Genomic DNA, 27,072 nt, shown 5'->3' on the forward strand with positions numbered 1-27,072 from the left:
AGCTTTACAATACTATTTTTATTCATACCTGTCTTTTATTCTCAATAAATGCCTGATAGTATACAAGACAGTCAAACTGTGATTTCAACAAATGCTTAATGGAAAACGAGTAACATTAAATTACCGATAAATCAGCTTAGTAAGCCAAAAAAACACAGCTTTACGAATGTATACGTTGACATAGTTTGTATTTAATACAGTATAGCTTGATTCGATAGTCAGACGAATGATAAAGTAATAGGTTATAATAGATTAAATATAAAATGGATGTAGATAACTGTATATCCTGGGTAATCGTATGAATACAATAGAAAAATTAAATAAATTGAAAGGAAAAATAATTCTAAAATCAGAATGCATGATGATGGCAGACTTAAAAATGCTTCACCACAAGCAAATTCAATATGAATTCTGTAGCAAAGAACACTTTTTTCTTTCACCCGGCAACAGGTTTCTGGACCTCGATCTTGTATCCAGGTGGCAGGAAGGTATTGAAGCCCACGATGAGGTCGGGGTGAGCTTTGAAGAGCTGTGACACTCTGCTGATGACCCCAGGGGTGTCAATACTGGGAAAAAACAAAAATAGACCAAATGAATTCAAATGTACTCTGACTGTCATCTTGCCAATCACTTCTGTGATTTGAGTGTAACTGTTTCAAAAAACAAGAGCAAGACAAATGAGAACAGCAATAACTCAATGACTCAACAGATGTATGTTTGCTCGTCTGTTCAATTATGTCCACAGTGTAGGAATTAACAAGTCCAACAAAGCTTGAATTCTTCAGAAGGTGCGTATCAGCGACGGTAGGACCGACTGAGGAGCTTCTACATGTACATTTTGGTACACTTATTCGGAAAAGGATGAACCTGCCTATAGATTCTATTCTACTCTATTATGGATTCAGCTGTTCGATTACACAACTTTAAAGATGACTAAAAGTTAGGACTAAATCCTCAAACTCACACAAAGTCATGCACAGCTTCTAGTTATCGTGCTCTCTGAGCATTCACAAAATGACAAAACAATGCTTCTAGCTGCTGGAGAACAAAAGTCTCAACAACACTGCTCTTGTGGAACTGTTAGTGGAGGGAGCTGGTGCTTTAATGGGAAGTTTGTTTGAAGTAAAACTATTGTTATCAACTATTATTAGCACTGAATTGTGAAAATGACTGTTACCATGACAATGTTAATCAAGGTAGGACTGAACGAGTTATAACTCATAAAATGTAGATTTAGAACACTGAGTTGACTGACTTTGGGTGTGGGTTGTAAAAACAGTATTTTTCTGTGAAATTAAAATGTTTCCTCACCTTTGAGACTTGAACTCTTTCATTATGTCCAGAAAGTCATTGTAGACCTGAGGCTGGTTGCCAAACTGCAGTTTCACTTGATCCAAATAAGACAGAGCGTCTTCTACCTTTGGGACAGAGAAGAGGAGAAGTCCATTTTAGAGTCAATTTCATCAACCTGCCAATCTGATTTTACTTCTACGTTTACTTTGGCAGCAGTGACCTGATTCTGATATGAAACATGTATACAGTAAAAGAACCAAAACTTCATTTAACAAATCAACAGTGACCATTTACCCCACCGTCACTTTATAAATTTACAACAATAACAACTAGGGTTAAGGGGGAAAATCTGATGTTTGTGTGATACAGATGAACCGTCTGTATATTTATTTTCACTGACTTCTCTGAACATTCCTTGACATTTGCAGGTTTTGCATTGGACTGTAGGAATCTGTCAAAATAAAACGGGCTGACTGACCTTGAGCCTCTTGTACTGCTGGCCATGTGCGGAGGCCTCCGGGTTGCCAGCGAGGCGCCGCTGCCGGGACGCAAACAACTTTTCCTGATCCTCCCGTCGACGCTTCATTATGAACTCCTACTAAGAGCTGAGAGACCTGCGAATAAACAAGCATATGGACCTTATTTTACACTGGCAGTCATCAGAATCCATTAAATCAGCCTCTTGATGTCGTTCAATACTTCGTTGCGGAGCATGTGGCAGTCATTTTTTTGTGTTAAAATGAGTCCATGGTCTCTGACAATAAAGCCAATGAAACACCCAATGCTGTTAGTGGCACAAAGAGGCCCGAGGGTTCACAGAGGTCAACTACATGGAGCATATTGATTCATTGACTTGTCAGTTTTAGTTGGTGTTGTACTTTTGGAACTTTTTGGGGGAACTAAGCCAATAGACATAAGATTAAGTGTGTATCTGATTACACTTTTGTTTGCAGAGGTCCTGAGACTCTCTGGTAACACCAATCCTAGAATAGTACACACAGGAGATGTGCTGAACAGCTCCATCCTGCTATGTACGTAACAACAGAGCTGCTACGTTACCAAAGGACTGCTGCAGAGATGGTGGAGCAACAGTATGCAAAACAAGGAGACTTTGTGTGTGCATGAGCAGGTTGGCGGGAGCTATTTAGGGAAAAGTAAGCAGTTAGGGAGACAACAATATACAGCTTTTGCTCCTTTAATCGACTGTCTCTGCTGTTGTATTGTGTGCACGTTTGTGTTTATAATATCTTTCTTTGGATGCTAAGTATGTTGCATAACATACAAATCTTTTATTTTATCCCCACAACTCTTTGCTCATTCAGCGCTAAAGCGATGACTAAATGCATCTGACTGTGAACTTGCACTGTCGGCATTTCATTGGCTGCGGAGACAGAGTTTTACAGACCGCCTACGTCACCGGTGCAACAAACAGCTGCTGTGGGAGCGTCGGAGTCAGTCTGCCATTCACAACTTCCTCGAGACAGCAACAACTCCATTAGCATCTGAAGAAATTGCGTGAAGAAAGACACACTTTAAAAACACGACGGGGATACACCGAGAACTCGTTTTGTCGACGAGCTGCTAGCTAGCTAATATAAACAACACGAGTACGACGTCACTGCGTCTGTTTTCTTCTTCTTTTTTTTATTGGCGGTTGGCAAACAACGAATTGATACATTACCGCCACAAAGTGGTGTGGAGTGGGAGCCAGGATGTCTGGTAGTATTTACATTATTCATTTAAAAAAATAAATAAAAAAAAACGGGCTCATATTTTCTAAATAATAGTAGTCAGATAAGATACTACTAATAGATAAGATAATACTAAGATACTATAAATAGTATTTTTTAACAATTCTTGATTTCTTTTGCAAGTCTATTATATCAAAATATACTTTTATCTCGGTTATGTTTCCAATTAGGTGCCTTCTTTATTGCTCATATTTCTGACAGTGTACAGTAACATGTTCTGTTGTTTCCTCTTGCCCACAAAATAGTCGCATTTGCCTGAATCACATTTTCCTATTTTTAGTAGCGTGCTGTTAAGCCCAGTGTGTCCAAATCTAAGCCTTGATATCACGGTTTCATCTCTCCTGTTCATTCCTGCACATCTCATTTCTCCCACTTTCCTCTGAACTTTATAAAACCATCGTCCTGTTTCTGTTTTCCTCCCATTACTTCTGCCACCATTCCTTCAATTTAATACTACTTTTGGTTTCTCTTTTACTGAAGGTGACTGCAGCTATTATTATTATGTTTGACTTAATCTGCCATTTAACTCCTTTGACACCAATATGTGCTGGTACCCATATTCATACTACTGTCAGACCCATCGTTTGAACTCTGTTTAATGTGTTCTTGTATTTCAATAAGGATGTCTGCTCTGCTGTCTGAATGGCTCTTCTGTCAGCTGACTAATGTTGTGGTTGTCGACAGCTGTTGAAAACAGGAAGAGAAGACGTAGCTGTCCTCGTGAATGCCGCATTGTTTAGTTGTTTTTATTACAGTGTCAAAAACCTTCTCATATACAGTCTATGATCAAAACATACCGGATTCGTCGCAGGGAGTCTCCTCTGAGGAAACCAGTCAGCTCCCGTTGGAAACGCCAAACGTGCAGAAACAGGAAGAGAGCAAGCTGCCCTTCCTTTAAAATAATTATAGTTTATAAATATACGTACACGTCAGTGGAGTCTGTTTTGGGTAAACACGTGTCACGTAGAAGAACTCTGTAGCACTTTGAAAAGTGAAAATTAAAATATTTTAACTTTCTCGAAATAATGACTTAGCATCTCAGGATCTCATAATTATTAAATAATTAATTCTTACTATCTCTATATTATAGTATTGTGTAGAAAAATAAAATGGGAATACAGAGAGCTGTGTATGTACAGTATAAATCCACTCTAAAACTACCGCAAATCCCGCCACGGATAACTTCCGGTCCGGATTTCAAAGTAAAGGATCGCGTGTGGTTTAGTTTACGGTATTTGCGATTAAGAAACAGAACAGTAATTTATGAGCATGTTATTTCGACTGACTACTATTTCGACTAAAATCAAAAATAATATGAACAACTTTTACAGTGTACTTTTTGAATAATCTAATGTTTAATTCCCTTCCAGAGACCCAGAATAGGCTTTTGTGTCTAACTTTGATGTGGGATAAAAACCATAAATTGCTTAATAGTCTAATATGTTTGGACTTAGTACTTCTTAGACTACTTGCACAAGTAGTTTAGACTACTTTTACCGTGTACCTTTTTGAGTAATCCAATGTAAAAAGCCCTCCCATAAAATGAGAATAGGCCTGTTTGTCTAACTTTGATGGGTGCTAAAAACACTTTCATCCACAAGTAGTTTATGAAACTAATATTTTTGGACTGGGCCCTCTGAGACTACCTGCACAAACACGATGGAAGTACTTTTACTGTGTACTTTTTGAATAATCCAAGATCAAAGTCCCCTCTGGAGAACAGATTTGGGATTAGAATACATGCACCAATATGAACTATTGCTTTCTTTCTTTTTTGTCTTAACAGGTTTACGATACTCTTTATTTATACCCGTCTTGAAGTTTCAATGAATGTTTGATATTATACAAGACAGTCAAACTGATTGCCAAATTAAAAATACCAAAAAAGAGAAAACGAGTAACCTTAAATTAGCCATAAATCAGTTTAGTAAGCCAAAAAAAACCCACAGCTTTACGAATGTATACGTTGACATAGTTTGTATTTAATACAGTATAGCTTGATTCAATAGTCATACGAATGATAAAGTAATAGGTTATAATAGAACAAATATAAAATTAATGTAGATAACTGTATATCCTGGGTAATCGTATGAAAACAGTTGCTGAATACAATAGAAAAATAAAATAGGGCACATTTTGCGTCCGTCATTGAAAAGGAAAAATAATTCTAAAATCAGAGTGCATGATGATGGCAGACTTAAAAATGCTTCACCACAAGCAAATTCAATATGAATTCTGTAGCAAAAAACACACTTTTTTTTTTTTCACCCAGCAACAACATAATACAACGCATGACACACAGACACTCAGTTTTTGTACATGTACTCTATAATAATGTCAAGATACTGGGACCAGATGAAAGCACTGATTACAACCACAGTCTGTAGAACTTAAAGTAACAATAATAATGAAAATATACTTCAGACAAAATTTCTGACTCTCAAGTGTCCAAGAAGGACTCTATAGGGTGTAGGCACAGATTTGTGGATGCCTGTTGACCTATTCTATCATTCATTTCTGGCCTCCCTGTAAAAAATCCTCATGATAAAGCTCTATGCAGATGTTTACAGTGAGTCCAAAATGTCACTAAATGTTTCATATCTCAGCATTACTAAATGTAACAATCAAGTTATCCCAGCATCACGTGTCGACCTACAGAATTATGTTTTATGCGTCATCCCATCCTATCACGACGACGACTAATCTCAGAGCACATTGGGAATAGTTATCTAAAAGTGCTAAGACATGATTGGTGTGAAACAAAAAACAAAAAGAAGTATTGCACTACTCATGAGGTCTTAACCGATGACTTCCACAGATGTTGGCTTCGAATGGCGTAGTCACTGCAGACGGCTCTAAATGTGTGCGTGTGAGTGCGAGTGGGCGCTTAGCGATACATTCCCACAACCACTGAAGCATGATGGCACTGCTAGTGAGCAAAGGCGGCCATAAAGACACTAGTCGCTGCATGTATACGTTAGAAAAATCTCAATTTAGTGAGATGGAAGGTGAGTGGATACGTTTGGAAAAACAAAAAGAGGAATTCACATGGACAGCAATTTAATGAGTGATCACAGTGGGGGATGTATCGTTTACAGCCTGATCATTTCAGATGTGCTTCACTCCTCTTTACTGAGTTTTCTTTCTAAGGCAGAGGAGAATGCATCATGCAACTTTAAAGGAATACCACAACTTCTTGGCAAAAGACTTTCTGTATTCATTTTTTTTTTTTTGTTGAGCGGTTTCACCTCCATGTGTTCAGTATGACACTCCTGAGACTAGCTCGTACCATCTACGTGACTTAAACCATGTGCTAAAAATGCACTACTCAATATTTCCTGGACACAGGAGGTGTAAAAACTATTAACCTCACAAAAAATACATTATTGTCGCATGACAGTGGAGATCAAGCTCCCTATTTGGAATAAAAAAAATGGTGTACTTAGTTAAAGGCTCATTTCACCCCAAAATGAAAATTGTTGTCGGTAACTTGCGACTTGTCCACGTTACTTATAAATGCAATAAATACAATTTGTATATTAGAAAGAAAAAAGATAAGCTAGCTACTGTGGTTCCAACTCAGCTCTTGAAAATAAAATAAGTTTAGCGCTTACTTCATGCATCTGATCAAGATATTGCATGTGTTCAGTAATTGTGTCTATTGGCCATTCATTTGGCTGTTAAAAACACTAAACTTTCCACAGCAGTTGTGAGGAGAAAAGTAACTTTTTGGTGCACAATGGCCATGTTAACTAGACTGAAATGCAATTAAAAGTCATTTATTTGCAGTCATACAAAGTTTAGTATAGTTTTAACCAATATGGCATGAGTGGATAATGATTGAATTTTTAATTTGGGGTGAACTACTCCTTTAAGGTCCCCTAAACCGTCGGTTTAAAGTGGCAAAATAAATATACAAAAAGGTTAACAAACATCACCTCGATCACTCCACTCAATGTGCCTGACCACAGACCACAGACCTGATCAGGAGCAGTTTGTTCACTCTACCACGTATGTTCGGCACAAACAAAATGTCACATTGTTGGAAGCGAGAATGTTATCACATTGAAACACCAGAATGTCACCTCTCAAGCCTTTTTCTTGTCACCGTCTCGTCTCGGCCTGGCCTGCCAATGAAGAATGGGCCTATAGTTTCAACAGACAGCTTCTCCAACTTTACTTTCCTGGTCTCACAAATTGGTCACACAACACAGTTTGGGGTTAACAGATTTGACTGCAGAAATCTCAGGGCTCGTGGGTTAATTGGGGAAGTCGGGGTGGGGGGGGGGGGGGGGGGGGGGGGGGGGGGCTGAAGCTCACTGATTGGCTGGGAGCAGGCCCTGCCTTTGGGCATGCTCCAAAATGGCATTGTAGCAGAAGTAGTACTGGTCCGGGGTTTGAATGCTGAAGGCCCTCTGTGTTCTCATGCGTTGCACCGTCTGGCAAACATTTAGAGAGCCCACGTCCTGTAACTGGGACAGACAGATGTCCAGGGCACAGAAGGTACCTGCAAGCAACAGGGCTCGTTAGCAAAGACACTTTTTAAAATTAAAGATGTGTTTCCATTCAATTGTTAAGCATGTTTTAAGCATTTCAAATGGTGCAAAAAAAGAAATGTGAAATGTGTGTTTCCATCAGTTGTTATGGAGCGAATAAACTACGTTTCATCTGAAGTTTGCTGTACAGGCTACGCTTTATGCACGTGTGTAATCTGCGAGTAAACAGTAGAACTAATGTTAGAGGTTGTGAAGCGGTGAACCCATATATAGAATTAGTTTCATTTTCTTTTATGTCAGCTAAAATTGGCCTCGTTTCATGCTGTCAAAGACAATGTAAGTACATCAAATACGAAATCCGACTAATGAAGCACAATTTGTAATACCGTCTCGCAGGATAGGACGCAAATTCAGGCTTAAACAATCTCAGGATCTCACCTGTTCTCCCGATCCCTGCACTGCAGTGCACCACCATTGGGGGTCCCTGTGGGTGGCCCGCCCACTGAAGTCCCAAACTCTTCACCATTTTCCTCTGCTGTCTCTTCACAGCTCCCAGGAAGTCAATGAGAGTCACTGCCGAGGTGGGAACGCCGTAGTCAGGCCAGCTGAGGTACTGGAAATGACTCACTTGTCTCTGTTCACATGTCTGAATGGATAAGATATGTTTTTAGTGGCATGCTTCTTGAAATATGGCCGACATAAAAAGGAATTATTTGACATTTTAGGAAATATGCTAACTTGCTTATTCACCAAGAGTTAGATGAGAAAGTCAATACCACCCTCCTGTATGTACACTTATATATATATATATATATATATATATATATATATATATATATATATATATAAATAAATAAAAGGCTAGAGCCAGCAGGTGTTTAGCTTAGCTTAGCATAAAGTAAAGACTGGAAACAAGCTTGGCTCTGTGCAAAGTTGAAAAAAATAAAACTGACCCAGTTTAAGAGTGGAAGATGGATTTAACTAGAACCATTTGTGGGCCAGAACTGGAGAAACTGAAACATATCTTAGATTCTACTGTGCAAGTTTTTTTGTTGACATCCTGAATATTGTTGCACTTTCCTGTTGCAACACATATTCTCGGCCCATGGCTGTACCTCGGTGTTGTGCAGCTCGAGCGTGGTGTGGTTGTAGTGGGTGTGGTGGTCCACCCTTTGGTTAACCACCGCCATGTGGCCATAGACCTCCTGCCCCCCTTCCTCCAGAGGCCAATACTGTCCACACTTCCTCCGACTGCCCTCATCTGTCCTGCAGCACAGAGACAGGACGTACTTGGTGAAATCATTTTATTCCGACTAACCTTCAAAAAAGGAGAAACTGGCACCTTTTTCTGACTTTAAGAACAAGTATGAATTATATTTGGAATTTAATGAAAAATAAAATAAACTTAGATTACCTGGTTGTCATCACAATAACAAGCATGTTTTGTTCCCAGACCATCCTCCAGAAATCCCCGTAGGTCTTTTCCAGAGGTCCTGCACAAGTACAACAGGAGATTCAAGGCACATTAGAATGACTTCAGTTCAGTCAGTGATCTGTGTAGTGGAGCAAATCCATTTCATTGCATGGAACAGCAGCGTATTGAGCCACACTCGTACCAAACTCCAAAAAAAAAGACAACCATTACTTATGATCACTTATTTCTTTGTTACACCACACATTGAAGGCCTTAAAGTGCTGCATACAATTTTTGATTTCCCCTTGTGGGTCCTGATGATGCAGGATGACATTCGCCAAAACTGTCCGATCAACGAGTCGCATGTCAGTCTGTATAACTTCATGTTTACTCCTCTTGGTTAGTTTGTAAAAAAGTTAGTGTGAACAGGAACCGGACCAGAACTAAAAAAATGCATCAATGTATTTTTTCCCCCCTTGGTCCGGCAGTTTGTTGGGTCTAAAATAAAGTAGTTTATCCTCACAACGCGATTTAGACAGTGTACTCACTGAAGCTCACCTTCTTCGTATTGAGGTACTCCTGTATATATTAAATCAATCTGATGAGCACAACTCTTCTACTACAGTCAGTTTTCACATCAATATGTGGGCACAAAATCCAAAAATCCAATCACCATCTAATTCTCTCATCTTGAGAAAGTCTCCCTAGAATTCCTCAGAAAATTAGTACTTCACAAAAAAACCCAGCATCCTGCCTATTTGACCTTGTGCCCACACAGCTTTGTGTGTGAATGTTTTTGGTGTACCACAAGGTCCAGTGCTTGGTTCATTGCTACCCCTGCTTAAATCTTGCGCAGATAGTCACAACATAGTCAGTTTTCGATGCTATACTCAAAACACTTTAATCCAAACAATCAAATTTGATTAATTTTAATGAAATTTGGATTTCCTTAAATACCTTTAAGCATCCACGCATCCTTCTATACACACACATTTAAGTATGTCTTCATCTCCTTAACTACTCCAACAATCCAGTGAGCATTACAAATGTGTGACAGTTGTCATACCTTGAGTACCAATGTATGCATTCCTCTGTTTGTAGCCGTCCATGAAGCTTGCGTTGATGTAGTCGGATCTCTGTGGGAACAACAAAGCTTTGCTACAAAGACGAAGTAAACAAAACACTAAAAGGAGACTCGTGCTATGACGTGAATGAGGCTGTACAGCTCAGTTGTCTACATTGGGCTGATGGAGTATTCAATTATTCTAAAAAAAGAGTAAAATAATGTGGTGACACTTTGAGGACAAATACCAGCTAGCTGGTGAATGAGAACACTGGCTGTGTGGCAGCCGTTCAACATGTTGAAGCGTGGCACATTTCTGGGCAGCTGACAGCGATCAAGAGTGGAACTGGCAGTCTTTTTCTTTCCATTTGAATGACAACTGTAATGTGCAGATGAACAAAAATGAAAAGAAATAATAATAAACCCCCCACCTCGTTCCTTCTGGATTTCAAACGAACTCTTGTTTGATCAAGGCACAGCACGTCTCCATAGCGATTCCTCTCCTGGTTGTAAGCTAATCTGTAGACAAATGATACCAAACTGTACTAATGACACTACTTCAGTAGCCAGTTTGCTGGATTGCTCGTTTTATACAACCAACAATGCAAAACCCCAAAATATTCTATTTTCTCATCGACATAACAAATCAAATCCTCACATTTGAGAGGCTGAAACCATCACATCGTTGGCATTTGTGCTTGAAAAACGAGTTGCGGATTAGTTTTCTGTTAATCGACTTAATCAATTAATTGTTTCAGCACTGACAACAAATCATTTCACCTGCTCCTGATGCTCGTGTGAGCCTGGATCCACAATAACTATTCACCCCATGAACAGAACAAGCCTGAACTACGACATTGATTCAGAGTGTAACCCTTCATTGTTCCCAGCAAAAATGTAAACTTAATGAATTACTTTTAGAAAATAAATAAGAAGAGTATTGTTAAATAATTCCTTGTTGTGAGAAATGATCTCATGTTCGTTATGAAGCTCCACTGCTCTACACGTCTGATGCTGTGGACTCACTGTGCACAGTGGAAGCTTCCGGGCGGCGGCTCTTTACGGAGCTCCTCATACTCTTGGTGGATGCCTGAGCGCTGAAGCCTGCCGAGGTGCGTCAGCAGCTCCTGCGGGCGCATGGACTCGGGTCCCGGGATGTGGATGGAGGTGTCTTCCACGGGAATGCCCACCAGCTCGTCCACCGGGTCTACGCGGCCGTTCTGGCCCGCCAGGAGCTGCTGGTTCCAGCTGTACGACTCCAGAGGCAGCAGGCCGCCGAGGTGCTGCGGCAGACAGTCTCTGGGGAGGTGTTGGCGCAGCTCGGCCATTTTCACCATCTGAACCTGGAGATGGAAGAGAAAGGGGATCCACAGATGGGAATAAGTTCACCTGGTAAAACTTGCAGCCAACTATGGATTCCTTTGGTGGAGGGCTGATATTGTTTTTATAATTTGTATGTCCTTGGTTGCATGAATAATCCTGAAACACAATTTAGAGTAGACCATCAGTTGACTCTCAAGAAATCCATATTAATGAAATGACTGAGGGGCAGTAATGTCGGCAGGGTGATCGACTCCTGAGATTCACGCATCAACATCCCAGGAGGCGGCAGCAGGGTGGATTAGTGGTCAAAGAGAACCCCCTAATCAAATCATCATTTGCAACAATCGATGACACTGAATTGCCAGCGCACTCATCGTAAACATGGAGCAAGTGTTAGGAAAAGAGCTCCTCCATTTACCCTCTCCCTAAGTTTCTCCTTGAGCAGCAGGCTGAGCAGATTGTACGGCACTCGAAACCAAACGGGGGCCCCGACGATCAACACCTTCTTCAGCCTGGCAGGGAACGCCCCCTGGTGGAGAGAGACAGAACAACTTATAACAAACTACAGTGTGAGTCACATTCAACAGGATCTATTTCATTCTTTTGGGTTGAACACGCTCAGGTCGTTTTCCGCAGTTAGTACAGTACGTTTGTGCTGGTGTGAGAACTGTCAATAGAACCCTGAGGAACAAACAACCGAACCCGCCTGAAAAAGTGACTCTGGACCACAGGATTTTATGATAACAGATATGGGATTTGAGCAGGATTTCAGAAGCTAAATTATTAATAAATTCATCTTCTGATTGTGAAATCTGCTCAGGAAGTTTGCACCAGTCATCTGGGAGCGTGTGAAAGGCCAGTCCCGTCTCTCTTGTGAGTCATTATTTATGACATGCAGTCGATTTGCGGTCTAATAAAACTAATGAAGCTTATAATCACTTATTTCTTTGTGAGCTTTGTGACACCTGTCAGTCACAAATGAAATCCACTACAGGTGTGAAAGCACCCTTTGACAATCATGAGCTAGTTTGTTGGGTAAATAGTTTATCCTCAAAGTGCTCACAGAAGCTCACCCATCTTTCCGTTCTCTTGTGGTACTCCGGTATATATTAACAATCTGACGAGCACTGCTGCAGTCCGTCTACAGATCAATATGTGGGCACAAATGACATGCCGCTGAGGCCACAGAAGTGTCTGCGCTATCGACTCCAGATGACATTCTACTAGATCCTTAAAGCACAAATCACTTAGAGTGGTGCTTATTTTGGCAGATACCGGCAAGTATGCCTACATCTGAGTATTACACAGCCATGGTGTGTGGATTAAAAAATCCCTTATGCTTGTCAACCCAGTCGGTGGAGCCACTATTTCTGCCCTTTGGACGGGCATTACAAGAGGAGAGAAGACACCAATCCTGTTTTAATCAATCGCTTTCTTCGCAGGATGAAGGACATAACTCTAGAGTTACGTATTAACCCGACCCTGAAGAGGAGTGAATCATTTTTAACAATGGAAGATAACTCAACCGACTTCCTTTCAGTATGTTTAGTCGTGTGGACGATAAGTAAATCTAATCCTGTGAATATTACACTGTATTTTTTTAGGATAATGCATCTCATTTTCTCAGATATTTAACTTTATTTGGCATTTAATGTACATGTATGAAATAAATCCGACCTTGAGCAGGTTGAGTATCTTCTTGCTCAGGTCCAGCTCAAAGTTTGTGTAGTTGGAGCCCGCCATGTCGTAGATGAACACCAAGCCGTTCCTTTGGGTCTCAAAGCTGTGGGGGAGACGTCTCTGTTAATGTTTTGGATATCTCAACAAACAGGTCAGGAAACAACTCACTTATTCAAGCAAGCGAATAGACAGCAAACTGAAGCAACACTTCAAATAGAAGCCAGTGGAAGTCAAATTACATGTTCAGGATTCCCTCAAGGGAAACTAACCCACTTGGAAATAAATTGGGTGATGTATTTGGTAAGGTTTCCAGTTTAAGTAAAAATACTGCGCCAGACTCCATCGCTACAGCAGAGCATATTATCCCAGGGGAGACTGGATGCCCAGTGTTGGTCAGGTAACGTTTCACTGATACCGCTCACCTTTCCACGGCCCGATCCAGGAGGTAGAAGAGGGCCTGAAGCACCACATGGTTGCCTGTCTTGTTTGGGTGGTGGAGTTTGGCCGTGTACAAGGCAATGGAGGCCCCCGAAGGATCCCGTACACTCTGGAACACACAAGACTAACATCAGCACTCAGTCTAGTGCGATAAGTTTGGCCCCTTTTCACCAACAACTCAAACTGTACTGAGCTGTTGATTAGTATTGGATACATGTCTCAGTTGTTTTTTTCCCCCTGCATCTCCAATAACAGTTATTGCATTTTTCATTAGATGCATGAATTAGGATGTTTGTGAAGAATGTTTTTACCCAAATCTAATGGTACTTCTATGAGTTAACTGCTGCTGGTTTAAAGTGTGACAACAAGGCAGCCAAATGGAAGCTCTGCAAAAAAAAGTAAGAATGAACAATGACCACAGGGGGGCACTGAAGTTCATATGCTGGTTACTGGCAGGCTGCCAACAATTCAACAGGGGGAAGGACTCTTGTCATGATGCTGCAGGTCTTACAGCTCTTTTTCATCCTGAGAGGGGCGCGGATCATATTTTTCCTGTCAGACCTGATCAGTGTCAAGGCTGCTGGTGTCAAGAGAACTAGAGGCTCTTCACTCGTGAATGAAGCCGCACCGAGCAGCCTGTTGTAAGCAAATAAGCCCGTGTTCTCGGGCACGGGGGCTAAAAATACCCCAGGCAGGATATGAAGCACCGCTGCTGAGGCTGGAGACCTCCGACGTCAGACAAGAGGATGTGCAGCATCAACGCCACTGTGGCACGTCAACGGGGAAGGAAGAAGGGAAACGCAGGAGAGTGGGAGTGTGTGTGTGCATCTTTCATGGTTGTGATTTGGCTGACAGAAGGCTAAATTTATCTGGCACAGGATATCCACTTGGCACATCAGTCAATCAATAACTTGCACCCCAAAAATACCCTCAATTCCTCATGATGAGAACTTGCTTTCGGGATTTGTACCCTCAACCTTTTTTTGTCAATGAGAACAGAGCTCATCACATGAGCGAGTTGGGGTCGCTTCGTTGTGAAAGTTATTGATTGATTGATCTTCAAGCCATGTTATACGTCCTTGCCAAGGTCAGAAGAACCAACATTTATGGAATTTTAAAATTCTGTGAAAATACCAAAACAAGCTAAACCGGTCTCAATATTTTCGGATCTTTAAAAACAGGTCATGGTTTAATAAAAAAAAAAAAACGCTAAATCATTTTCTAAAATACACCATAGTTTTTACCAAATATTACTCAAACAAGAGTAAATAGTACATTTGTTGGGGACTATTTTCTGCTGCGGATTGATACACATTTGGTGCTCTAGTGAAAAATATGTCAGCATGACACCAAGACAGTGTTATGTGGGATCGACCCAAAAAATACCTACAAAACCCGTCTATCATAATAATGACAGAACATGCGACAATCCGTCTCATTGTTCACATGTTCTCACTAGTTTGTGGACAACAATGGAGGACTATGGGACAAAGGAATTAGCTGTATTTTAGGATACTCCGACAATACTTGTCTTTGGGGTTAATTCAGCATTGGCTTTGGTCTCTTCATTTGAATTGTTTACAATAAGTAAACAAAGAACGACCTCCCTTATCCTTTAATTGTTTCGTACGATGACATCTGACTGAACTTTAGCTGTAGAGGAGGTATAAAGCGCACTCTTACCAACACGGTGAACTTTCCGCTGAGCAGCTCCGAGCGCAGAGGTTCTTCCTGAGGCTGAAGTCTGACGATTCCTTCTTTAAGACGCGTTTCCTGAAGAAAAAAAGATCACAGCAGGTGAAGTCAGGCCGTGGAGGAACTAGAACAGACCGTCACTTTGAGGTGAATTCCTCTCTGTGAACAATGGAGAACCACCCGCCTGACTTTCCTGTCAGGAGGATCCCTCTCTGGAAGGTTTCCATTGCCTTTTTTTTCCACACACACCTCTAAAGAAGGAGGTTGTGTGGGAGTTTCTTGAACTCATTCTAAAAAGGGCCAAGCATGGGAGGTGTCTTTTCCATTTACTGTTGTATTTATCTTTTTTTTTCTTCTCCTTTTAAATAATGTGGGCCCTAAACTGTGATTAAGGGCTGTACAAATACACTTCACCAGTGACCAGGGATGAATATAGGACAAACCTAACCTACCCGGAGGACAAGGCACCAAACCCAAAATAAGTCCCCCATAATTTCACTCACACTGATTTTAACAGTTTGGTTTTCGTTTGATGAAGAAGCCATGATGGAAGCTACCTCTATTGAATTCACACTCACTGCAGCTCTCTTATTCCTTCATCTTTTAAAATTATTGCTGCAGTCAGTCATGAGTTATTAGTAATGAGAAACAAATATGACAGAAAGACTAACATGTAGAGATGTATGCAGTAAAAGAACCCACTGTGGGTATATTATGCTGTAGGGCAGCCATATTCCAAATAATGTAAGTACTGCAGTTCAACATAATGTCTTAATATAAGACATGTGCCCGACGACTGAGATTGAGACGTGATGTCGGGAGAACGATTGATGCCACTGAAACAAAAAGGCAGATAAAAGTTAAAATGACCTGGAATCAAGGAAATCCACCTTCCAACAGCAACAGCTACAGTAGAAAAACACTGCTGTGTCATGCCAGGCCCAACTCAAACAACCCTCTCTGTTTGAAAGCCAGCTTGGCTCGTCTGTGCTCGTTATTTTCAGATCATAAAGTTAATGAGACCTGCAGTCTGTTCCACTGGCGCTGCCCTGGAGGTTTCATCTTGATCATCATTTTGCGGTTTGACGGTAATAATATCACCAAGGTTACCAACTGCCATGTCAGTGATGTGGAGTGAACAGACGTCTTCTCTCTGCTACGCTGTGGCCCACAGTCAGGTGGCCTCTCAACCTCCCTATGGCAGACACCTCTAGATATACAGCTAGCTCCAATGCATGTCTGAAACTTGGTCCAGTTTCAATTCACGGTTCTCCCCAGAGCGGTGGTTAAGAACATAGCAAAACAAAACAGGAAACAAAAAGGGAGATCAGTAATGTTTAATAGCTGTTGTTCACCTCTACGGCTGAAAAAGCCCCAGAAAATAAATGCAGCGAGAAGCCACAATCCAATTCTTACATTTGTCTTAAGAAATATAAAATTCTATCATTGCGTTTGATATTGTGGAGCCTGCAGGCTCAACACACCCTGCCCTGTAAAACTTTATGTTCCTCATTTAATCTAACCTCATAACCTCAGCTGTGTCAACCAATGAGCTTTTCTGATGACGGCGCAACACTTATTTCATGATAAGCTCAAAGCTCTCCGGAAAGCTGAATAAGCCTGCATGTTGCGTCTTGAAATATCCCCCCGGAGTGTAATTCAGCGGGAGTGTGTGTGTGTGTGTGTGTGTGTGTGTGTGTGTGTGTGTGTGTGTCTGGCACCAGGTTTCTTTTGGTCTGTTTTGGTCATCGGTTTAGGCGATCTCTTGCTTGGCTACGGCTTCTGAAGACATGTGTTCAATGAAACAGGCCTCGTGTTACTGTGCTATTAGGTGCTCTGAATGACCTCCACCCTTCTACCTCTGGTTAACTGTGTTGTTTGATTGCTGTACTTTATTTTGTGATGTGTTGATGTGTTGTCCCGATTTTATTCATTGTCCTTTGCAACTTCTTTCCATCTGAAATAATCACAAAGGCAGTAAACTGCAGTTTGGTGTCAGAGGCAAGTGGCTACAGACTTTGCAGTCGTGTCATAATGAGGTTAATAGAATACAACAGATTCTGTGGAAATAACGTCTAATATTCAGCGTAATGACATTAGATTGTTCCAGTGTGGGAGTAGATTCCTCCGATAATGTTGAAACAGAAAAAGTGTTTGGACAGACTTGATAGATGCGTTTCTAAATTTAGGTTTCACAAAGACGGAAACTATGTTTTCACCAAAACATTGGAGTTATTGCTTGAGATGAGTCAGCTCACGTACAACTATTCCTTCACACAATGACTCTTCAGGCTTTCTAATTGGCCAACAATGTTTAAGCAAGCAGCTTTGGGTTTCTGTTAAACTTGGTAGGACTAAAGTTGACAGACGCCACGAGCATCACGGTCTCCCTTCATCCACTCACGATCTTAAGCGCAGCCGAGGAAAGAGACAAACATAATAGTCCTTCGTGTTTTCACAGAGTGATGACATTACACATGTATAACTCGTGACTGGGCTGAGTACAAACAATGAAAAGGTAAAGTGTCCAGTAGTATAAGTTGACATAGAATGAGTAGAACTGTTTACGTATCCTTTGATCACATGTCTCCTGATCTGAAATCAGTAAACTAACTTACTTTTGGCGTCTTGCATGTAAGCAGTGATGTTAGAAGGTTTTCAATGTACTGTGAACCACAGGTGGGTTTGAGTGGGTCCCCAATAAAATATATTTCTTTAACAAATTAAAACTCGTGTTTGATGTTTTGATGTAGACTATGAACACGGAGCGAGCGTACCTAGCAACATACATTAACTTCTTTATTCAACATTGATGCCTTAAATGAAAAATGGGATTAAATGTATATATGAGATGTATACACATTTAAACCCTTCTTTTGGCAAAAAAAATATATTAATATTATATTATATTATAATAGCACCTAAACTTTGTTATTGCCAGTGTGCAAAGTAGTAATAGTTAGTTGAATTGTGCCAACTTGGTGAAAATCATTAAGAATATTACAACAATGCCCAATGTTTCCAAAGATGCTCTCATTTGCATATAAAAAGAAAATGTGTTCATCTTAACTGTATTTTTATAGACAAGTTCGTCAGCTGTTTTCTAGCCACTCTGGTTGCCGTATTGGAATCTTCATCTGTTAAACAGAGAGAGCTACACCTCAGCCGCTCTGTTGTTGTGCACACATAAGCAGCTGCAAGTTCATTTGAAGTGATTCTCTTGTCTATTCTTACTCTGTAGCTGTGGAATAGCTCGATGGCTCGGAGGACGTCAAACTTGCGAGCCATGAGGAACTTGACGGCCAATTCCCTGGACAACGGCGACACTCCATGCTGACTGGTCCACTTGTTGATTTCCTCCAGAAACTGCCTGGTAGCCTGAAACAGACACAGATGTGGTCACAAACGTTGTACTCCCGTAATCGAAGGGTCAAACAGAAAGGAAGTGAAACTGGGCTTTAAACTTGATACATCCTCCTCAGAGGAAGCGCCATCTACGGCTTCACAGAATATTTCACAGCATGTTGAGTCCTGGTAAGACGGCCGTGATCGGGTTCCACGAAGAGTCGTATGCTCGGCTCACTGCGCGTGTGTTTACAGACTGTACGTACACAGGGAGGTACAGAATTAAATGTGTGAACTGTAATTTGTGCAGCAAACCAAAAACCATGCTAGTTCAACTTGTGTGTTAACCACAGCTATCTTGGGGAGAGCGTTGGCACTTTGTGAAAATCATGAAGGGACAAAAACATTTTAAAAAAAGGGACACAGTCTATGGTTGAGCTAAAAAGAAATTTTGATAAGGAAAAGAAAACTTCCAGTTTACAGCGAACGACGTTCGTATATGTGTAGATGACACTAATGACAGTTGAATCCGAAGGGTTTTAGGTTTGATTTGTTGTCGAACCCCAATTCTGGTTTTGTATTCCTCTTCTCCAGGAAGCAGAAGATTAATTGACAATCAAACTCTGTGATGGTAGAGCTTCCACATGTGCATCTAACGTGTTTCATGATGTGATGATGAAATGTGGCTGCAGCCACAGGAAAGAACCCCATAACAGCAGAGCGGAAAAGTGCTAAAAACGCTGATTACGTGGTATTAATTAGACCTATATTATTATTATTTTGTGTTTGTTCTTTACTATATACTTTCATATTAAGTCTTAGTGAGCTTGAAGTATATAATAAAAAAGGTTTTTTAAATCTTGCATCAGGAATTCACAAAATCGGATGTAGTGTATGGGCCTCAAAACATGACTGAAATATCATCTTGTAAAATGGTGAACAGATACAGAACATTAGCATTCATTTGGGTCCGTTTCTGGCCACCTGGTGAATACAAGTCCAATATTCACTCTTCCTTTGGCTCCGTTTTGGTCTCCATCGACTCACCAAATCTGGCGCTGTAGCCACAAAACGACCCTCTATGTTCGCCAGCTCATTGCCAACTGTGTCGGTCTGCCATTTGGCACTGTGGGTTTGTAATGTTTGTCTGCTGAAAACAGCTGTCTGCTGTGGCTGAAAATGCTACGACAGCAGTGAATAAAAACAGCTGCAGTGACACCTTTCGCATAAAAAAAGTATATAAAAAGGAAAGTTGCAAATGCGTTTTGTTTTTACACTTTTTAAAAATCAAACACAAAGTTCAGACACTAGTTCAAATCTAAAAACAACTAATCAAATGCACTAAACTTGTAATTTGGAAAATGTGTTCACCATAAAAAGGCCTTCCACCCATCTTGCAAATAACTTATGCATTTAGCCGGCAGTCTTTCAAGAGCTTCCTGTCCTCCCCTCTGCTCTTATTATACACTCCCTCAGGAACCCTCCCCCACCACCCTCAGCACCCGCAGAGGGAGCGAGTCAGCACCCAGTGAATCGTCAAAAGGCGACACAGGAGGCAATGAAAGCTCACACTTTAAAAACACAGGAGCCCCGCTTCTCTGGTGAGGCACAGCGGCGGCGGGGCATGCACGGGAGACAGGAAGTCGAGTTCTGGGGATCCACGGCTCTTTAGGAATACAAAACGATCAGTGAGGAGCGCTGAGCCTCGAGACAGGACGCCACTGTCTCCTCAGGAAAGCCAGCGCTTTCACAGACAGGGGGGGGGGGGGGGGGGGGCCCGGCAGCTTCTGCTCTGTTCAGCTGCCTTAACATGCAAGGGATGAGGGACGACTGCACCTGACGGGGCCGAGGTCGCTTCATATCCGATTCTCATGGGGAGGGGGGGTGTCGGTCTGAATCCTGAGCTTTTTCAGCGCGGTAGTGAATGGATCTCTGATCACTTCGAGCTGATTCTACAATATTGGCATCAAATAGACAATTTAAACTAGTAAATGTTTCAGACCTCACAAGTAAACTTTGACAGAATACTGTAGATCCAATAAGAAAACTCCACCAATACTTTACTGGGTTAGGGGTCTCTTTTCAGCCCAGTATAAATTCACTAGCTTTAAGTTCCTTATTCCTTTTGGGAACAGTACGCGTTGTAAAGTTTATAAGCACATCTAATGGACTTTTTCAGCAGATGGAGAGTTGCGACATCATCCGTCTGTGAACACCAGACCTGAACCAGTCGCAGCGTTGACTGGGAACGGGTCAAAGTCATTGAGCAGCAGCCAGTGGAGGGCCAGAGAAAGATCCAGGAGGTCATCCACATCTCACGCCAGAGACCATCTTTGAACATACGACCACATGTTGTCATGCAAGTCCTGTAGCATAGCCAGCTGAACTCACTGAAGACAACCACTGAGAAGTGAAGACGTGTTTCACAAAATGTGTTTAAACATTGTTCCTTTTTAATTGATTTTCATTGGGTTACTGGGTGTACTCACCATTGTCTTTTTTCAATATCTAGGGAGTTCATTGTTCTTGCCATTGATCTGGTGGGCTATCACAGGACAGTGGTCGACTTCCTGACTTCAATTTTCTGTCTTCTAAAAGTTGGTTTGGTTTAAGCTGGACTGAAGCAGAATCCAGCTCTGTTGTCTTGTTGAACAAGACAAATGGAAAAAGACTGACGAGGTAAGATACTGTGGAGCAATGCTTTGTCTTATTGTTGCAAATTATTTACAGAGAAAACTGTCGAAAGATTAAACAGGATGTCAACAAGGTGAAAAGTTAACAAGGTTTTCTTCTGTGAAATTTTCCTTTTTTGTTTTCGTACTTTGTAGTCCTGTAGATTTACAAAGGCAGCATTCCCATCGTTGTCACTGTTTCAGAGTTGTTAATGGTCACAAAAATGTGTTGGACTTCGCTTACCAGATGAATTATCAAATTCTGTGGTTTTGTCCTTTAACAGAAAGTCCACTCGGTCCACCTAACGCAGGCCGTCTGCTCTTTGTTGTTGTTGCACTGTGAAGCGGTAATCCTTCGGTGTCGGCCAACGACAACTTCCTGTCAGGTACACTCGGGTTTCCACGATTTCAATGGTTTGACAGCTGCTCTCGCTCTCTTAGCCTTTTAAGGAGAGGCTGCCAACTCCAGGCAGTGACCCTCTGTTCCTGGAGAAGCCAGTCTTGTTTGGTTTTTCTGCACTCGGGGCCATATCCGCCAGAGTGGAATTTGAGGATGAACCGGTTTGTTTTTGCGACAGCCCACCAGACTGCATAGGAAGACTCAATGCGGAGGAGTGACTTATTCCAATTCCTGGAGGATGCATAAATATTTGCTTGACTTGCTCCAGCTCTGATACAGCAGGAGATAATTTCCTCAAAGTTCTTGAAACACTTAATTCTGGCTCAAACTGCCTGACATGAATCTAAACAGACTAAATTAGTCCATCGGACCACAAGTCTTTAGATTTTCCGCTGTCTTCATGTCCACGGTTTGTAGTTCTCAAATGCTGACCGACACATTTTAAACAATAAACAGCTGACATTATATAATTCAGTTTGTTGTCACGGGTTGTTTATTTGTGGTGTTGACAATGAGTGTCGATAGGTAATTGATTAGGTTCACTGCAGTAGGAACATGCTGTGCTGTGGGTTAGTAGATTAAGTTGCAGTTGGTTCTTTGCCAAACAGCCCTAAAAACAAGTCCACGGGTCCAAAAGGATTTGAAACCCTGACCCAGATAACTATGACAGAGAAAAATGGCTGCTACAGGGAGATGGCGTCAGTGTCCGAAATCACTCCCTTATTCAGTCAATTACTGCTCCCCAGTAGAGTTGTTCAGACACCGCTATCAGAAATGCTTCCAATAGCTATTAGCAGCGGGTGGGCAGCAAAGTCCTGCAAGTTCAGTTATAGGATCAGTATTGGGAAGAGAAAAATGGTATCTGAATATCTCTTCTCCCGAGTAAAAAAATAAACACTCAGAAGTCTGCAGTTTGCTCGTTTGGTCTGACCAATAGTGCCACATCCAAAGATATTCCGTTAGCTATCACAAAAGACTAAGAAAACCAGAAATTATTTATATTTGAGATGCTGGAACCAGTGACTCTTCCGCATGTTTGACTAATCGTGTGAGCTCTACATGATCGTTCAAATATTTATAGGGTGCATATCATGAAAAACTCACTTTTCCAGAGCTTGTGCACATACATTTGTGTATCTGGAGCTCCTTCCAGCCCACGTATTATGAAATAAGACAACCCGGTCAGTTTTTTTGTGGTCTGCTTGGGTCAGAAAACATGTGATTCAACCAGCCATTCAGATTTTGCACCCCTTCCTCAGTCACATGCAGGCTCATTAGAAAAAAACCACCCACGTCTTGAGAAAGTTACCTTTGCAAACGTGCAACATATATTTCTTGCAAGCAAATCAGAGTGACTAGGTTTTCTTTGGGAGGGTGGCTTAAAGAGACAGGCGATGAACCGAGGCGTTTCAGACAGAGGGTGCAAACAGATATATTCAGACAAACAGTATGAGAAAAATTATGTAAAGAATGTTCTAGTAGAAACCCAAAATGCAAGTATGAACCTGAAAATGAGCACGATACGTCTCCTTTAATTCACTGGATTGGCCAAAACCTGTCCGTAAAAAAGCTTCTAAACTGAATTTCCAGAAGGTTTTGTTTATTATGATTTAAAACTAGTGCGATAGATGACTTTGACCATATTGCCAACCACTAATCCACCTTTATAGAACATTCTCATGGTGCCCATTTTGAGTTGTTACATATATAGGTGGAAATCAATGAATAGCTGCCTTTCATTTAGATGTGTCCGTGCCACGGAAATGGCCTTGTACACAAGTCTGTGTGGGCTTACTGGCACACACAGATTGTTTTACCGACTACAATCAGGATCCTTTGTTACAGGAATTAATGTCTGAGTATTGACATACTGTCTACTGTACTCGCATTCCAGCCAGGAGTCATAATGTACACGGTGACTGTGTTATTGTCTCAGCAGACAGAAACTCTATTACAGGGTGATGGAAAGTAGTGTGTGTGTGGGGGGGGGGAACTGCAGAGTCATGATTACAGATCTTTATGCATTTCTTTATCTTTACATTTTAAGAGAGGATTCGTGGCTGACCTCCACATTGCCTTTTTAAAAATCCGTCTGATTACAGACGCCATGCTAACCTATTTACAAATGTGGGACTGCTGCTGCTTCAGTGAGTCCCATTTGGCACGAGTCAATACCAAAACAGGAAGTCAATGACGTCACGCTCTCCCTATTCCCCAATTTCTCTCACTTCACTGCTTCCTGGGAGTAGACTCACAGCACACAAACACACACACACACACACACACACGACACACACACACACACACACACACACACACAACACACAGTTTCTCTAAAGCACATGATAGACGCACACAAACGCACTCTGTAACTCATAAACTCCCCCTTCCCCCGAGTCTAGTGGAAATGCTTTTAACAGCTGCCTTTAGAATGAAGTTCCAGTACACCCGTGTATGCTCCCGAGAGAGCCACCCTGCCACACACACACACACACAATCCACCCAAACACCCCCCACAAGGCTGTGGATGTAATGAGGGCGTCCGGTACCCTAGCGGGGGCCCTGGCTCACACAGGAAATGGAGTAGCCAGATAAGGCTTTCTGCCGGCCAGATGATGAGGGGAGAAGAGCGCACGCGAGACCAAAGCACCAAAGAAGACTTACAAATTCAAAATCTAGATTCTACAAACTGATATTTATTCCCCCACAGTAACGGACGATGTACGAAAAAAGAAACTACAGTCTCTTTGCTCATGTTGGATTTCTTATGGTGTGGTACTGTAGCTTCGACTGGTCATGTTTGAACTACAAATCAAGATAAATGCAGTTACACTTATTAAGACGAATACAGTTTGATACAACAGTCCTACATTCAATCTTCAGAGATGTTGTGATGAGTCAATGCTACTTTAACTGGCCTTCCCTCCTTGATGGACAAAATATTAGAGACACCTCTCAGTATAACACTATACAATTAAACGGCTTCCAAAATGTCCATACATTTGAATCAACAGCTACAACAATTATAACGTTCATGAAGGAAGGACTTACTAAAAGACTGTTTTAATAGGCCGAGTTACTTTTAGCTCGGGGTAGCATACCCTAATATATTTGATACTTTTTTGTATTTAGTGAACACTAATACATACAAGTTTAGCAATCCAGGTTTAGCTGGAAAGACTCCGATTGCTTCTTTTAAAAGTCTTCAGGGCCTGAATCCATGAAGCATAATAGAGGTACATCATGTCAGAGCTGAAATGATTGTTCAGTTAATCGATCAGTCGAAACCGGTTCATCTGCAACAACTTCTTTTAACAAAAAAAAGGTTAAACTTTCACTGATTCCAGCTTTTCAAATGTGAATATTTGCTGTTTTCGAGCATGAACTCAATGAACATGATAGAATAGAAAGTATACAGCATAAGTTGAATTTTTTGCCACTTTAAGTTTTTATTCCAAAATATTTATATGCCAGGATGTTCAAAAAGGAAACTTTTTTTTAGGCTTACATAAACGTTTCACATTATAGCAAGTATTGATGAAACTCATTTAGGCTTAAAAGGACCAGAAAGAAAATTAAGTTAAATGCATTTCCTATTCTTGAAATTGGATTACACGTGTGTCTATTTCAAAGCCACATCACTAGAAACACACACATTCCTCAATGAGCCTAATGTGGAAGCAGACAGCAGTTTCCAACTCTTTCTAGGAGTAATAACACGGTCCGTGCCCTCGAATGAACATTTCACATGTGTGGAGGCTGATAAAGGCTGATATCGGCCTGTTTCGCAACACTTCAAGCTCAAGCCGCTGGAGAGGAACTGACACTGATGCAGCGAGAGCAACAACAATCGGCAAAGAAATCGATACAATATTTCCGCTACGCATTCAGGGCTGCATTTCGCAACAAACCCATATTGCGCACGGCCATCGCTGCAGCTCGCTGCGGTGCGTTCACACAAACGCTCGGGGGGCCAAAAAAAAATAATTATACCTCCAGGTAGGGCCGAGGCTGGGACATTAAGGGCGACGACACACAGAAAGGAAGAAGTGGAAGGACTGTAAAAAGGCCTACCTGTTCCTCCTCCGCCGATAAAGTAGCTGCCATGATCCCCCACCGTCAGCTCTCTGGTCACCTTCTTCTTTTAACCGAGACACGTCCTTTTTTCATGAAGTGGAGGATGACGGAGATGTCTGTGTGTCTGTCCCTCGTGTAAAAACGGGGGTTTAGGGGTTGTCCCTCTCGCTCAAAGTGGAAGGCATCTGAATCGCTGCAGTAATGAGCTGAATGTTTCTTCACGCGAGGGGGGCAATTTGCTTGACTCTTTGCCTCCCAAACTACATAGAAAACCCGCTGATGGTGTATCAGATTTCACCGAGGAGAAGAAAAAAAGAAAAAGAGAGGACAGGGAAGAGGTAAACAAAAAAAAGAAAAGAAAAAGAGGACAGCACTCGGAGCAGCTAGACGAGGCTGTGCTTCGGCTCGATGAAAGCTGGGTTCAGACCATGATCTGCTGCTCAGCCCACTGACTCCTCCGGGCCAGGAAAATGCAAGTTTTTACCCTTGAACCTCGCCTTTATGTTGTGTGAGAGACACACAGCCCTGCACAGGGAGAGAGAGAGAGAGACTGGCCGCTGTTCATTCTGCATGTTGCTCCACCCCCTGGTGGTTAAAACCAGAAAATGACAAAAGCTCACGACCTCCGCCTTCATTCATAAAAAAAAAAAAATAGGAAACCAAACAGGAAAATCACCATTTTGAGTGTCAGTTTGCACCTTGGAGGAGGGTCGAGGAGGACTCCTGACACACAGCACATACAAAAACGAGAATAACGGAGTTCTTAACGTTATGTGGCAAACTAGTTCTTGACTCTGAGCAACTTGCTAGTTAACCAGCGAGACTAATGTTACAGGAAGTAACAAGTTAGTAAGGCCCATAACCAACTGAAAAAAAAGTGTTTCCACACATTACACAAGCAAAAATGAAATGTTGATGAGTGAGTTTTAGAGGATTTTGTCACCCTTTGACAAAGCCTATGTTTTAATGCTGTATGTCAAGCTAACCAGCTTCACATGGAAGAGCTATCAATCTTATCACACAAGTAGTGAAAGAAAAGACAAATAAATAAATACTAAATGGACACATGGACAGGGTTATTATGTGCAGTAGGCAGCCGACATGTAAATATGTCTATAAACTGTATATATATAGCGCAGGCTTTATATTATGAGTAATAGATATGTAGATCAAGAAAAGAAAAAAAAGAATTGAACACAGAAACATTGTAATCTATAAAGGCTGCAGTGGATATTTTGGTATTAGAAGAGTATTCACAGTGTAGGACTGATTTAAGTGTTCATCAGAGTGATGGCCTGAGTGAAGAAACTTGTTGTGTCTGGTTGTTTGTGTGTTATGTTGCGCCTACCAGAGAAGAGAAGTTTTAATAGGTTGTGTCTAGGGTGTGAAGGTGTCTGCAGTGATGTTACCGTCCTGTTTCCTCAC

At 41.4% G+C, this 27,072-nt stretch overlaps 2 protein-coding genes across 2 annotated transcripts; both read right to left on the reverse strand.

Annotated features, from left to right (window-relative positions):
• Positions 1–171: 171 nt before the first annotated feature.
• On the reverse strand, positions 172–3,978 carry LOC306699164 (paired amphipathic helix protein Sin3a-like). The gene is made up of 4 exons (XM_079163689.1): positions 3,842–3,978; positions 1,772–1,907; positions 1,312–1,418; positions 172–566 (listed from the first exon to the last, which is right to left on the reverse strand). The coding sequence occupies exons 2-4, from the start codon at positions 1,877–1,879 to the stop codon at positions 437–439; spliced, it is 345 nt and encodes a 114-aa protein (XP_079019815.1). The 5' UTR covers positions 1,880–1,907; positions 3,842–3,978; the 3' UTR covers positions 172–436.
• A 3,378-nt stretch (positions 3,979–7,356) lies between these two features.
• Positions 7,357–25,917, reverse strand: ptpn9a (protein tyrosine phosphatase non-receptor type 9a). Its single transcript, XM_079162687.1, has 13 exons — positions 25,645–25,917; positions 18,388–18,531; positions 15,142–15,231; positions 13,443–13,567; positions 13,018–13,123; positions 11,759–11,869; positions 11,044–11,360; positions 10,449–10,536; positions 10,021–10,090; positions 8,955–9,033; positions 8,656–8,806; positions 7,979–8,186; positions 7,357–7,551 (listed from the first exon to the last, which is right to left on the reverse strand). The coding sequence occupies exons 1-13, from the start codon at positions 25,675–25,677 to the stop codon at positions 7,361–7,363; spliced, it is 1,713 nt and encodes a 570-aa protein (XP_079018813.1). The 5' UTR covers positions 25,678–25,917; the 3' UTR covers positions 7,357–7,360.
• Positions 25,918–27,072: the final 1,155 nt, after the last annotated feature.

This window comes from Pholis gunnellus (assembly GCF_910591455.1).
Source record: "Pholis gunnellus genome assembly, chromosome: 7".
NCBI classification, from domain to species: domain Eukaryota; kingdom Metazoa; phylum Chordata; class Actinopteri; order Perciformes; family Pholidae; genus Pholis; species Pholis gunnellus.

Coding starts and splice junctions, on each gene's coding strand:
- ptpn9a (XM_079162687.1), bottom strand. CDS start 25,677: ATGGCAGCTACTTTATCGGCGGAGGAGGAACAG. Junction 13,124..13,442: donor CTGGATCGGGCCGTGGAAAG/GTGAGCGGTATC, acceptor TCTCCCCCACAG/CTTTGAGACCCAAAGGAACG. Junction 9,034..10,020: donor TGCATACATTGGTACTCAAG/GTATGACAACTG, acceptor GTACTTGTGCAG/GACCTCTGGAAAAGACCTAC.
- LOC306699164 (XM_079163689.1), bottom strand. CDS start 1,879: ATGAAGCGTCGACGGGAGGATCAGGAAAAGTTGTTTGCGTCCCGGCAG. Junction 1,419..1,771: donor AGCAGTACAAGAGGCTCAAG/GTCAGTCAGCCC, acceptor TCTGTCCCAAAG/GTAGAAGACGCTCTGTCTTA. Junction 567..1,311: donor AAAGAGTTCAAGTCTCAAAG/GTGAGGAAACAT, acceptor GTTTTTTCCCAG/TATTGACACCCCTGGGGTCA.